At 40.1% G+C, this 15,603-nt stretch overlaps 1 protein-coding gene across 2 annotated transcripts in view; it reads right to left on the bottom strand.

The window, feature by feature from the left end:
• The window catches only part of OXTR (oxytocin receptor), a 139,701-nt gene that overhangs the window by 17,724 nt on the left and 106,374 nt on the right, over positions 1-15,603 (bottom strand). Inside the window, exons 1-2 of one of the 2 annotated variants that reach the window (XM_074284028.1) lie at positions 14,224-14,459; positions 12,516-13,873 (exon numbers count right to left, since the gene is read on the bottom strand). In XM_074284028.1, coding sequence (XP_074140129.1) covers positions 12,516-13,455 — 940 coding nt within the window. In that variant the 5' untranslated portion in view covers positions 13,456-13,873; positions 14,224-14,459. Of the gene's footprint in view, positions 1-12,515; positions 13,874-14,223; positions 14,460-15,603 lie in introns of those variants that run through there. The other variant, XM_074284029.1, reaches the window with a different exon arrangement.

The raw sequence follows: 15,603 nt of genomic DNA, 5'->3' as shown, positions 1-15,603 counted from the left end.
AGGGAAGGGGGTGGTGCACATGGACAGAGAGAGGGATAGGGAGAAAGATATTTCTCTACCCAATTATAAGTCATAAGCTGAAGGAGAGGTATTTCTCTTCTGTGGTGTTCTGTGTGGCTAATTATGCCAAAATCCTTTGAGTGGTTACTGATCTCAATTAGAGGGATCACTCATAAAAATTTTATGCAAATGAGGAATTTTTTTATTTATACATACATATATATCAGTAATCAATAATATTTTCTAAGTAACTCTTTTTGCTAATAATGATGTACAAAAACAAGTCAAAAGAGCCTGACCCTGGAAAAATATGCAGGAAGTCCCCAGCTAATAACTTTGTCCCCTGCCTTCTTCTTCATTTTGTTTCCATTTCTTAAATTGCACTTTTAGAAGGGAAAAAAAAAAAAAACCAAAACAAGACAAACAATGTCATCCTGGGGCACTAGTCCAAAATTAAAACATTAGTTAGAAACTTAATGTAATTTACAATTGCTGATTCAGCCAAGAAGCCTGATCATTAACTATATATCTAATTGCAACTTCAAGATAAGGGAATTAAGCTTTTGATTGCTCTTGGAAAGCAAATGAAAAAACAAGCCTGATTTTCTTCATGGACACCTCCTCAGTGAAGTGGGAGGGGGCTGGGAGCTTTTATAACTTGGCCTTCCTTCCCACTATGGCTTCAAATGGAAGATCTGAACATCCCCTTCAAGTAGAAATATCCTTCCTTCTAGTGCCAGCCGGCTATTCTAATGGAATTTTAGATTTAGAAGGAGTATTAAAGATAATCCAGTTACAAATGACCTATGTTAATATAATATCTCAAAATTCATAAAGCATATTACATATATTCTCTCATTTGATTCTCACAACAACCCTGTGAGATAGATATTGTTTTTCCCCATTTTGTAGATGTGGAGCCGCATGAGACTCTGAGAAATTAAATGACTTGTCCGGGGACAGAGAATGTGAAAGTGTCTGAAGAAGGATATAAATCTAGGATATAAATCTTCTTGCCTCCAAATCTGGTCTTCTAAGGACTATGATCTTTTTTTAAAATGATTTTTAAGAATTCTGTTTAAACATACACTATACTTCTTTGACAACAATATTGACAAATAGGCTTTTAGCCTTTTTTCAAACCCTTACAATGACAGGGAACTCACTATTGGCCAATGGTGGAGTGCTCTGATGACTCCTTATGTTAAATCCAAATCTACTTCTCTGTAACTTCTCAGCAAGTATTCCAGTTTCAGCTTCTCTCTACTGCTACATTTGTGTCTTTGACTAAAATATGGATAGTACTAGTACAAGAAGAGCTACAAAATTCTTCTTTTGTTACCCTTTCCTTCTCCAAACCAACAATAATAAACATTTGTTAATCACTTACCATATGCCAGGCATTGGGCTAACTGATGAGGATACAAAGAAAGACAGAAAAAACCAACCTCTTTCCTTGAGGAGTCATTGTCAGTGAAGGAAAACTCCACTTAAACCTGATTCCTTCCCATGCCATCCTTTCTGGTAGTGACTATATCCTTTAAATCCTCAATCCATTACTCCCATTGGTGAAGTGGGGGTATTCCTTGCTCCACTTTGTGGGGTATTTCTTGCTCCCCTTTGCCACTTCCAGGATCTTATGCTAACACTCTCACTCAGTAATCTCTTATTTAAGCAACTATTATATATCTTTTTTAATTTTATAATTATAATAATTTTTGACGGTGCATATGCATGGGTATATTTTTTACAGTATTATCTCTTGTACTCACTTCTTTTCCGAATTTTCCCCTCCCTCTCTCTACCCCCTCCCCTAGATGACAGGCAATCCCATACATGTTAAATGTGTTACAATATATCTTAGATACAATATATGTGTGTAAACCAAATTTCTTGTTGCACAGGAAGAATTGGATTGCGGAGGTATAAGTAACCTGGGTAGAAAGACAATAGTGCAAACAGCTTACATTCAATTCCCAGTGTTTCTTCTCTGGGTGTAGCTGATTCTGTCCATCATTGATCAACTGGAGCTGAATTAGATCTTCTCTATGCAACTATTATATATCAATTGACAGGACACATCTTCCTTCCCTCCCCAAAGAGTTCAGTGTCTGATTCAGTCTTTCTCTTCTTCCCAATTCCTGTCCTCTTACTGAGAGGTTTCAACACACACATTGATATTTCTTCAAATACCCTAGCCTCCCAATTCCTCAACATACTCATTTTCCATGACCTACCCCCCATAATGGCCATACCTTTGATCTTGACAATATCCACAAGTAATCCATGTTCATGAATTAACTCCCCATGTATCTAGTCATAAATTTGTATTATTCCACCTGTCCCTGTGTCTTAACAAGCTCTTTCATCCTCACCATGATCTTTACTCTCTCCATTCCTCATTTCTTTTTCACTCCATTATCGTTGTACTGGCTACATGCTGTCCTCCTTCCCCATCTTAATCCCTTGGTGAACCAGTTCAATTCTCCACTTTCCTCTTCTCTCTATCATCTACTTTTCCTACCACCAGTCTTGCTCTGCCAAGACTTCTCCTTGGACTGCTTCCACCTTCTATTGTTTTCATTACTATTCATATTCTCCCAGACACAGCTAGAGAAAATCAAGAAATTACGCTCCTGGGTCCACTAACAGCATCAACTGGGCCTTCATTACAGCAAGACAATTCTTTTACATCTTCCAAATTGATTCATTATCTTACTCACCATATTGGCTTTCCCAAATGTTTTTGTCCCTCCTCAAACTTCCTATAGAATCACCTCTCATCAGCCTCTCATCTGAGAACCTTGCCTCATATTTCACAGGCTTAAATAAACTCGTTGTCTCACACCTGCACCATTGAAATGGCCTCTGTGACTTGTCTCTCCTTGTTCCAGTATATCCTTCATTCAGCTGTCAAACTGACCTTCCAAAAGGGCAACTCTGACCATATCAAGTTCCTCTTCAATAAACTCCAGGAGTTCCTTGTCACCACCAGGATCAAATATAAAATCCTCTGTTTGGCTTTTAAAGCACTTCATACCCTGACCCCATCCTAATTTGGCAATCTTCTTACATCTTACTCTCCCTCATACAATCTGCCTTCCAGTGACATTTGCATAATTACTGTTATTCGCACAAGGTGCTCCCCATTCCATGCATTTTCACTGGCTATTATCCTCCATGCCTGAAATCCTCTTGTCTCCTCTACCTCCTGACTTTCCTGGCTTCCTCCAAGCCTCAGCTAAAGCCTTACCACCTTCAGCAAGAAGTTTTTCCTCTTCCTCCTTCCCTCTGAGATTATCTCCAATTAATCCTAAATATAACTTCTTTATGCAAAGATGGATTGTATGTTGTCTCCCATATTAGAATGGATGTTCCTTAAGGTCAGGAAATGCTTTGGTCTTTTGATTGTTTGTTTTTTGCCTTTCTTCATATCTTACAAAGGTTTTAGTGCAGAGCTTGGTCCATAGGAAGTGTTTAGTAAGTGATTATTTTCTTAAGTGAACAAACTGGTCATATTCTTAAGTGATCAACCAATCAATCATTTATTGAGGCTATACTTATGAAATGTTACTTAGGGAAAATATCATATATTTGAAGCTGGGGGGGGGAGGAGTGAGGAAGTTCAAGTCCAACTCTTTAATTCTATACAAAAGGAAACTGAGGCAAAGACATTAAGTGAATTGCCTAGAATCACATAGTAAGTATTTAAAGTATGATTTGAATTCGTGTATTCTTGACTTCAAGTCTAATACTCCATCCCTTAAACAATATTATAGTATATCTAAAGTAGTTATATGGTTATATAGCATATCATGGTAGATGGAATCAAAAACACTTGGGTTGAAATCTTACCTTTCCTACCTACTGTGCTATGCTATGTGACTATAATTAAGACACTTGATCTCTCTTTACCTCAACTTCTCATCATACAAATAAGGATAAAAAAATTTGTCTCACCTCACTGTTATGAGACTCAAATTAGGTAATCAATGCAAAGTGCTTCCTCAATTTTGAAATGCTTTGCAGGCTAAAATACTCTTAATGGCTTTATTCAAAGTGAGGGGAGAGCATGTACAACCTTTATGCTCAAGAACTAGGGCCAATGACTAAACAAAAAAAGTGTTATAAAAGCATGTTAATATAAAAGAAATTATCATTATGAAGATTTCAAACATGAAGAGTTGCAAAGTGAAAAAAGCAGAATCAGAGCTAGAGACACACTGATTATTATGTGAATCACCATCAGTCATCACCACCACTACTATAACTACACTATCATCATCATCATCATCATCATCATCATCTTAACAACAAATTCTGAAGAAAAAGTGCACAGAAGAGATAACAGAAGGAGACACCAATATTACCATGTTGTTTTGTTATTTTGTTCAAATGATATTCTTTGTAAAAAAAAAAAGATGAAGTTTTTATATGATCTTTTATATGATTTTATGATCTTATTAATATTTTGTTTGAATATTTTGTTCATGGTGACTATGTTTAGAATTTTTAAAATTTAAATTATATATTAAGAAGATTTTTAAAATATATTTTAGAATGAAGATGAGTAAAAAAAAATAAAAAGGAGAATGATACATAAAGGGAGAATGCAAGAGAGGAGAAAAAGAGATGAGGGGAGGCTGACCTTTCACCCTTTCCAACATTTTTCTTCCTTCTCAAATTCTTTCTATCCCCATCCCACTTTTTCTCACTCTGGTACATGCCTTTCTGAATGTGCATCCTATCTGTATGAAACCAACTACTCAGGAGAAAAATCCTATCACTCTGGATCAATGAGTGCATGATCTTCATGTACTAGTGATGCTGTTCTAGTGGCAATGCAGAGAGTTGTGGGAATTCCCTCTGGTCAGAAGTGCAAGTCCAATGTGAAAAGAATTTACAAACCTGAAAAGTTTGAATTGCAAAAGGGAAGTTTTATTGGCACTGAGAAGTCAGCTTTGCTAGGAAGGCAGACTTCTGAGTGGCAAAGTCCTGTTAGGGAGATAAAGGTTAGCACTGAGAAGAAAATGTCTTCACAGCAGGCAGGAATCCTGGTAGGCAGCTGTGCCAAGAGGAGAGGTCCCTTGGCAAAACCTTAATTCCTACTCCAGACTTCTGCAAAGATAAGGAGTTTAGAATTGTCCTTCAAGGTTTCCAGTTGAAAAGACAGCCAATGACCCAGGGCCTAGATACTTATCTTGGAGTTTCAAGCCACTCAATATCAGGCCCATATCTCCAATTAAAGGAAATTACTTTGAAGGCCTTTTTTTTCAAAGTCTGGAAGTTCCTGAAAATCTGGGCCACCTGGATCAATGGGGGAGTGATTTGCCCAAGATCTCCAATTGAATGATGATGCTTAACTTGTCTGGGGAGATATGCTTTCCCAGGAGGGCCTGAAACTCCAAATCTCCCTTCTTTTACAGATTAAAGGGGACACAGTTTCAGAGTGATTCTTTTACAGGTTAAAGGGGACATAATTTTCAGAGTTCACTCTTGTCATTAGAGATATTTCTGAAGACTCAAAGAAAAACATCTTCCCAATAATTCCCATTCTCTAGATACTATACAATCCCCAGACAACATTCCTGGAAAAGAGTTGGCCAGAATATATCAAACTTATCAGTCCTCCTGAGGAACGCACAACTAAGTCACAATATAAAAGGATCCCAAGTGCCTCATGTTCTGGCTTTCACGTGATAAGAGATCATTGACCCATTCTCCAAGGTAGGCACACAAACACTGTAATAGAAAACTGTAGGGGAGGGAGAAGAGAGAGGAGTTCTCATCTTCTCACTTAAAAATGTTCTACTCTGCTCCTACTCTGTTCTAAAATGATCTGAGAAATCTATTTTATCTACAAAATGAACTTTAAGAGTACATTTTTCAATAGATTATCAAAATTCAGCTTCACAACAGCAGTGAAACAAGTATTTTTATCATTATTTTTATAGATTAGGAAACTAAGGCAAAAGGAGATTAATGTTCCATCTATGATAAAAAAAAAAAAATCTATACTAAGAAGCAAAAGTGAGAAAGAGACATTTGCCAAGAGGCAAAAATGCAAAATAGAGATCATTAGCTCTACCCCTTAACCTCTTTTGTTACTCTGAAGCTACTTAAAGCTTGTGAAAGCTTCAAGGTAATTTGTATGAACTAGGGGCATGACCAGTAAGTCATTCAAAGCAAGTCTGAGAGTGTACTGAAGGACTTCCATTTGGGATGAGGCAGATTAACAAAAAGAAAAGTTTGACAGCTGTTTGAGGGGCACTTTTTGTGCCAATGACTGGGCACAGATATGTGCCTAATCTACAAGATTGCTGAAAATGATTTCTATTATCCCCAGACATATTGATCCTGTAATAATTCTCCTCTTGTAGAAGACACTGCAGCAGAAAATAACTTCAGCAGATGGCAAAAGCCATTAATCAGCAACTGCAGAGGCAGAAAAGGAAGGGTGGTAACAAATAAAAATCTACAAGCTGAAGCAAACTGCCCAAAAACAGAGGTATGAGAAATGTGCCAACATATCCTCAGAAGTATGCAAAGTCCAGAGTGTAGCCCCTTCCAATAACATGGAATATCACATCTCTTTGTATATATAGGCAGCACAGAAAGATCCCATGATTTGCTCTCTCTTGTTATTTGCTTTGCTGCCTTATTACATAACTAAAACTTTGCTATTTGATTTTTTATTCCTGCCTAAAGAATTGGAAGGCAATGCACTAAAGAGAAGCTTGAATGTCTTTGCAAAACTATGCTAAAACAACTCACAAATCTGGCTTGTGGCAAAGGGAATAAAGATATTATGAGACTCATTGGAAACTAAGAATGTTGGAGAGAAAGATACAGAGTTTATGACTTTTAACCTCATTCCTGTTATCCCAGTCTCCTTTATAGTCAGTGACCTTTGCTTTATAATCCTCCAACAGCTGCAAAGATCTCTGCTACTTTTATATTGCTATTACTCCCCCGTGGGCAAATTTGTGAGAAAACAATATTTTAAGAGCTAAACATAGTTCATCCATAAATAAATGCCACCTTTTAAAAAATCAGATTGCTTTACTCTTTGACTCCACCATCACGATTTCCATGAACTATGAAGTGACACGGTAGTGTCTGTTTATAAAGTCAAAAATACAGAAAGAATTTTAAAGAGTGTCCATTCCAAATCAGACGCTGAGGTCTGGAGAACTTTATCCAAGGTTAGACAACAGAACCAGGACAGAATCCCTATCTCCCAGAACTCTTCAGTATTCCACACAAATAGGTCTTAATTATCTCTATATCCTCTTCTTCCCACCTAGAAAGAACTGAACAAGGAAGAACTTAATGAATAATTGCCATCCAATAACATCTCAGGGTCTCAGCTAACCTGATGAGGATGAAAATGATGGTGGTGATAGTAATAATGATATCTCATAATGAATATGGCACAGGAGAAAGCTCACTGATTCTAGAGTCAAAATAAATGAATTTAAATCCTGTCTTTAATCCTTTATGATCTTGAGGAAATCACAACCTCCTTTGATCTCAGTTTCCCACTCTCCAAAGTAAGGACATTGAGCTAGATGACTTATGATATGATGATATAAGCTATTAGTTTGATGATATGATAAGATTATATAAACTCTTAGTTTACAAAGCATTTTAACCACATAATCCTGGCTAGGCAGATAGATGACACTACAGATATAGTTCTGAACTTGGAGTTAGCAAAAAGTGAGTTCAAATACAATTTCTGACATTTACCAACTAGGTAACTCTAAGCAAGTCACTTTCCACCCTGCCTGCCTCAGCTTCCTCATCTACTAAATAGGGTTAACAATAGCCCCTACAATGTGAAATAATAATTGTAAAGTACTTTGCATATTTAAAATGTTATACAAATGTTAGCTAGAAGAGTGACAGAATTCATGATCATTTATTTTACCTCTATTTTAGTCATATTTAGGCAAATGTGTGCTGAACAGCAAGAATCAATTGTTAATTTTTAGTGTAAACACTTATACCTTGAATATTGTCAAATCCTACAAATCAGGAAAAGTTAAGTGGTTTGCCAAAGTCACAAAACTTTAGCTTCATTAGTCCCAGCTCAAAGAGGCAGAGGCAGGTCTCCTGACTGGCAGCATCTTGAATCCTTCTTGGCATACTAGGCTTCATGGCCCCTTTTTATCCCTTCCCAAGGAATTCTGAGCATTGGATGAGGAATAAGAAGGTGAAGGACTAAAAGAACCAGACATATCAACTAATGCAAACATATTTTTTGCTTGGTTCTTTTTAGAAGGAAGGCCCTTGCAGCTAAGGAAAATGAGATACACCCCTAACACCACTTCCTATTGCTACTTACTCCCCCTTCCTGAAGTCACCCATCTTAGAGCTAAGCCTGAGTACTCTACTCCAACACTATCCCTCTGCCCTGGATTCCACCAGCAACACAATCCCCCTCCACAACAATCAAATATCATCAACTGCCCCAAATATTCAATAGGAAATCCATTGTGATGAACAGCATCCCAACTCAGTAAAAGAAGCAAAACTTATCTAGACTCCTCACCTCACCCCCAACTATGAACTCATGTTCAAATTTAAAATGAAGGTTACCCTATTCAAATGTGCTATTCCTCCTAGAGGAAGTTGCATTTTTAAAAGAGGTCAGTGCTTAAACAAAAGAAAGTTATCTCTTTCAGGTAATCCAATTGGGAGAAATCAGGGCAGGAGGTCTTCTCCTAGACCCTTCAAATTACACCTGTAATATGGCCAACAATATCATCCTGAGACTATGGCCTAAAACTAGGAGACTTGAAGATAATCTGTTTCTTCCTTTCTCAGGTTCTCTTTTCCCCTTCACTGGCCATTATATGAAACAATTATTTACTGTCATCATATTTTTACACTTACCACAGTTTCATAGTCATTTTCCCTCTCTTACTTTATATAGCTGTTTCTCAAAAGCAAGAGTTATTTTTCCTGTGGGTCAGTCATCCTGAAGTTGTGAGGCAGGGATGACAACATGAATGATAATTTACTTCTTTTAATCATACTTTAGTCAAATGTGTGCTGGACAGCAAGAACCAATTGTTAAATTTTTAGTGTGAGCATTTATACCTTGAAAATTGTCAAACTCTACAAATCAGGACTTGATCTATTGCATTAATTTCTAGTCTGAAGGAAGTGATAGAGAGAATGTAATAATGCAGATTAATTTTCAAAGTAGACATACTTTTTTGGAGAGACAAATATTAAACATTTGCCAGCACATGAATGAAAACAATAAATGAAAAGTAGTATAGCTTTGATTAGGGCTGGCCTAGGACCTGGCATATAATAGTGGCTTAATAAATGTTTATTAACTGACTGACTGATTGGAATCAGAATGACCAGGAATTGCAGTCTCCCTTTAACTTGCAAAGAGCCTTGGATTCCAATCTTAGCTTTGACAATACTAAATAGTACCACATCTAGTAAGTACCTGAGGCCTGGATTCAAAAATTTAAGTCTTTCTTACTCCAGGTCTAGCATTCTATCCACTGTACTCCCTACCTGCTTCCAAACTGTGTCATTTATCATACTGTAATCACTGGACTAATTATAGTGTCACTAAAAAAGTCATTTGATCTCCTATTTATCCATTGCTCCCTCAAGCAATTATTGAAAACCATACATTACAAATGAATTGCCAATCTTCGGCAGTGGAATTTCTCACACTGAGGAAGCCACAAGTGTCTAGAGAAATACTTAAAATGACATAGTGCTATAAAGTTTATAAGGATCTTTTTTAATAATTGTCTCAGAGATCTAGAAGGACAAATGACAATAATTCCCATTTTACAGAGCAGGAAACTGAAGCTTAGGATCACACAGCTAATAAGTGGCAGAGTCAATATTGGAATCCAGGGTTCTGTGTGTTAACTTCATTGTTCTTATGCTTCAGCTGTGGCCACACTGAAGAAGAGTAGACTTCCCAAACAAGATAAGACTTGTATTTCCTATTCTATTTCAGACTGGGGTAGGGAAGGAAGGGAAAGACAGTCTATTAGTTTCACACTTACATAGTAAACCTTAATAATCTTCAGGATAGCAATGGCAATAATTTACTTAATAGAATCATAAAATTAGACCTGGAAGAAACCTTAGAGGTCATGCTCTCCTTTAAAGGTCATACATATTGGGTTTTGAACCCAGGTACTATGTCTTCAGACTCAATGGATTTGTTCTTTCCCTCATGCTGCCTTTATCTTTTTATATCTGAGGAAACTGAGATCCATAAAAGTTAGGTGATTTTCCTTAGTCACCCAGGTAATAGCATTTGAACCCAATTCATCTATCTCCAAATCCAGTGTTCTTTCCCCAGCATTGCCTGTAAAACTCCCCTATTTTCTGTTTAAAATGAACTCCATAGTTTTGCAATCTTGCCTTATTATTCCCCCTAAGCACTTGCTAACCTCCTCTTAGACTGGATACAATGGGTGCCATTTAATATTCTTCCAGGTTCCATTTTAAGCCACTTATGGCCACCAAAGAAAGGCCAGCCACATAATCAACATGTGGCTATTTTGGTATAAATAGTCCCTGCCCCAGGATCTAATTTGCCACTTAAGCTTCTCTAGAGTAATTTTCTCTAGACTAATATAGGAGCCCCTTTTTCCAGCGAACACTGCTTGCCCTCACATCCTCTTTTCTGTTGTGGACTAAACTGGGTAACTTGTCCCCCTGACCCCTTCTTGTGTCTGGCCAGACAGCTGGCTTTTGGCCATCTCCTCTCTACTCCACTCATGCCTAGTGACTCCCACTACCTAGTGACCAATCATGATCCCAAGGGACCAAAGTGGAAGTATGATCTATGCTCACCTCTTCTTCCAGAAAGATCACAGATTCAAGATATGGAATAAGACATTTGGGGAACAAGGGAAAATTGTTATGTTTCACCATATATATTTATTAGAGGATTTGTTTTATCTTTTCAGCTGAGAATGAAGAAATAAGAGGAAATAGATACTCATTAGTTGAAAAAACAACATTTAACAAATCTTTTAAAGTGTTGAGTGAGTAGATAAAAGTCTCATTTTCACAGCAATAGCACAATCGTTCATCCTGGTTTCTGTCTGCATTGGTATTCTTCTCATAACACTATGCATAAAAGAATAATGTTGAAAACCAGAGAAACACCCTGCATAACTCATTTGGCACACACTGTTTTCTTTGGGGGAAATAAAAATTAGAGAGGCAAAGGAAATCATAGTGACCTAAAATCCCCTTTGCTCATATATTTCCCTGTTCTCTGCAGTACCAGTGTGTAACCCTATTAATTAACTACAGGAAAAACAAAGTTGAGGGACATATAATAGCTAAGCAATATATATGTATGCAAATATATATATATACATATATGTGTGTGTGCACATAGATGTATGTGTATATATTTACATATATGTATATACACATATATGTATATACATATTTATATACATACACATAAATATGTGTATGTATATATTATATATGTGTATATGCATGTGCATATTTATGCTCGTGAAGGCTGCTAGGTGATGACTGGTCCAAAGTTGAACAGCTAAAATGTGATGAAGGAGAGGCTCTCTGTTTCTTTCTTCCAGAACATTTGCCTGACAGCTTATATGTATACCTCACTGGGTATGTGGCTCTTTGGGACTGAATGAGTTAACTGATAGGTACATATGGATATATCAGTTAACTCATTCACCCCCAAAGAGCCACATACCCAGTGAGGTGAGTGGTTTCACTCACATGCCTGGTAGAATGTTTTGGGGCGCATAGGTTCATAGACTTAAAGGTAAGGACTTATTACCTGTTACCTATAAGCTTAGGAGATTTGAATACATTATGACACTATACACCTTGGAAAGAACATTTGGAATCTAAGGAAATGAGTTGAAGTTGCTACCTGTGAGACTTGAGCAAATCACTTAACCTACCGAAGCCTCAGTTTCCCAACCTGTAAAATTAGGGAGGAAGTGAACTAGATGACTAGAAGTGGACTTTAAGGTCTCTTCCAGTTCTAAATCTATAATCTTAAGAATTCTCTTAGAGAAAGAACAGCATTTGATTAAGGGGAAAGAAAGCACCAGGACTCCTAAGTTTCAGGCAAGAGAGAATATACTTCAGCATGGTGGCCTGGTGTCTGCTTTGTTTTGGTGTCATCTCACATGTGGGGATCAGCTAACTTGGTTCTGAGGCAGTGGAAGTTGGGCTCTCTATTCTCCCAATCAGAGCTAGATATTGTAAGGATGGTGCTCTTCCCTCAAGTCTGGACAATTCCTCAGACAATAACTCCCCATAATATCTACCTTGGACATTCATTCTACCCTACACCCATAGACCACCCCATTTCCCCTTCTAGCCTTCTACCTGGAAGCTAAAATGTCCCCCCTCTAAGCCAGAGGGGCCGGGAGAAAGGCTTGTGATTATGGTTTATATCCAGTTCCCACAGCTGAGAAGAAATAAGCCCTCCCTCCCTTCTGCCTTCCCCTTCTTACTTTCTTTAGGGGCATCGGGATCCCAGACGGACCACATCTGAACGAAGAAGAAAGGAGTCCAGCATACGATGAAAGCCAAGACAATAATGAAGGTCATCTTGATGGTGCGGATTTTGGCCTTGGAGATGAGCTTGACGCTGCTGACCCGAGACAGGGCTGCCCCGTGGCTGGCGTCTGCCGCACAGGTCACAGAGGAGGCCAGGGGCCCGGTAGCTCGGGGTTCCTGAGCTGTCTTGAGCTTCAAATTCTGCCAGATTTTAAAGCTGATAAGGCCGTAGCAGGCGCTGAGCACCAGCACGGGAATGATGTACACGGTCAGGGTGATCCAGGTGATATACGCCTTGGGTCCCCAGGGCTGGATGAACTCGGCCCAGCAGTCGTACACGCCTTCGCTCACTTCCCTCAAGGAGAAGATCTGGATCTGGGGCACGCTGACTACCAGACACACTAACCACGTGCAGAGGACTGACAGGTGGTCCGACTGGCGCCGCAGGGAGCGCAGCGGCTGGCAGATAGCCAGGCAGCGGTCCAGAGACATGAGCAGCAGCAGATAGGTCGAAGCGAACATCCCCACGACCTGCAGGTACTTGACGAGGCGGCAGAGGAAGTCGGGCCCGTAAAAGTGGAAGGTGATGTCCCAGAGGAGCTGGGGCAGCACCTGGAACACAGCCACCACGAGATCGGCGATGCTGAGATGTTTCATGAAAAAGAACATGCGGGAGTGCTTGTGGCGGGTGGTACGCAGAGCCAGCAGGACGCACAGGTTGCCGGTCAGCGCCAAGAACAGGATCACGCTCAGCACGGTCACCTCCACCTTGGCCATGGCCTCGTTGCGTTGGACGGGGACGGAACTGCGGTTCCTGGAGTTGGAGAGCTCCTGACTCCAGTTGGCGCTGCTGTTCAGGGACCCGGGTTCTGCCGCTCCGCCGGAGCTCTCCATGGTGGGCTGGGGTCTTGCGGGTCTCGCTGCCGGTCCAAAGGCTCACAGCCGGTGGTCCAGGGTTCCGGCCATAGCGCTCGCACCGCTAGAGAAAGACCAGGAGCCGTGCCTAGACGCACCCACTGCGCGTCTGTGGAGCTGCGCTCCGCAACTCGCCTCTGCCTGCCCACCAGCCGGGAAGCGCTCTTTATAGGAGAGACTCGCGGGAGGGGGAGCAGCGCGCGTGGGCCCAGCGGTCCTGCCCCTCCTGTCCCTGCCCGCGCCCCTCCTTCCGAGGGGCCAGACGACCAAAAAGCTTTCACACTTGACGGTGCGGGCGTGGGGTTGGTGCTGGGGTCCAGAGTATATTCGCCTCCACCACCCTAGAGAGTAGGGGAAGCCCCGGGAGCTGGGCTCAGCTGCTCTCCAAAGTCCTAACCTGTAGGCAAACAGACAGGAAGGTAGAAAACCCGGGTGCCTCGCGGTAGCATCCCTTCCCCCCCCCCACCTTCCAGCCCGCCCCCTGCTTTTGAGTCCCTCAGAATTCTGCGAGAGACTTCCAACGCGCAATCCTCTGCAGGCTGGATCCGGGTCCAAAGGAGCAGCCTAGGATCTTTGCCCGCGCTCCCGGGGGTTGCCAGCTTCCCACCTCTCCCGGACTAGCTCTGTCTCTCTGAGAAGACCAATCTAAACCTTTCCTATTCCTCTCCATCCCTCTCCTCCGCTCTGCCTTATCCCTTCCAGGGCTGGTGTACCATCCCTTTTCCAGCCAAGTGTCCACCTTCCTACCTGCCACTAAGGGAAACTCGCAAGTGCCCCTAAGTTTGCTCCTCTAGGAAGTTGCTCTTCCCCTCTTTTGAAGATCTCCCGGGCTGAAATCCAGTTCTATGGAAATCTCCTCCAACTTCAGCCTCTCCCTGCGTCCTTCTGCCAGGCTATTCGGCTTTAGGCTGAGGCAGGAGGGAAAGGGAGACCAAGGGAGCTGCGGAATCTCTTGCAGAAGGCAGTGAGTGGTTACAGGGTGAAGCACCCGGGACTGGCTTAACCACATGCACTGCCAAGAACTGGGCTCGAGCACCTTGGTCCGCTAAGGGGCGCAAGAGGCTACAGATTGTTAGATCCTCCTCAAATCCAGCTTTCGTCCTAGCGTGCTAATAAACATATTTATTTCCCAGGTTGGCAAAAGCAAAAAAGATGGAATGAACATCGCAAATAGCCCTGATGTTTTCTTCAGTTCTTGGTTTATTTGACTTGTTTGCAAAAGGGAGGACTTTATTTTAATAGTTTATTTTGAAAGAGAAGCCATTCCTAGAGTACATTCTGAAGATCTTTTTAAAATCAAAAACTCATCGCGTTGTCATCAAGGGAATATACTCAATATGATATTATAATTGAAGTGCTGATTTAAAAAAAACAAAGAGTACAGAGTGTGATGGTTTGGGGATTTAATTCAACCAAAGCCTTGTTTAGGAAAACTCTACTTGTCAGCCCCTCTGAAGATCACTTAGTTTTCTGATCAGATATTCAGATAGTCTAAATTCTTGCTTGATAAGTTCAGCTCACATTTAAATTGCATTTTACAAACTTCTTTTTTTTTCCACCACAACCCCATGATGTAGTATTTCTCAAAAATTATTATCTCCATTTTACAGATGAGAAAACTAAGTCACAGAGGATGTGAAATGGCTTGGCTAAAATCACAAAACTAGCATTACAGGGATCCCATTGATAGTCCACTTTAGTTTAAATGAGATACTCCTTAGTATTTGAGTAGGAGTCTTGGAAAATCGTATCTTTATTAGGCAAAAGCAGTTCCATTTTGCTTGTTTTCTATCTTACTGCTGGTTTGCAAATCTCTGTAGACAAAATTTACATCTTGTATGTTGACAAGAAAACATGAAAAACAGTATCCTTTCCAACTTCTTTCACCACTCACTTTTGGATTTTCTCCTGATAATGTCAATATTGATAAGGATCAAGAATGGTATTAAAAGTGGGGGAGAAGAGAATCAAATAGAATGGGGTTCTGTAAAAGTAACAGAAATTGCCCTATTCACTGCCTATTTTCCTGTGACATTTCACTTTTCCCTCTTTTGAATGTCTAAGTGATCCCAGTTAGTCAAGGACAGTCATTCCTGAGTTCAAAATAACAATTTTATACCATTACAT

The sequence above is a fragment of the Sminthopsis crassicaudata genome, chromosome 1 (genome assembly GCF_048593235.1).
Source record: "Sminthopsis crassicaudata isolate SCR6 chromosome 1, ASM4859323v1, whole genome shotgun sequence".
NCBI classification, from domain to species: Eukaryota; Metazoa; Chordata; class Mammalia; order Dasyuromorphia; family Dasyuridae; genus Sminthopsis; species Sminthopsis crassicaudata.
This window is presented reverse-complemented; position numbering and strand designations above follow the sequence as displayed.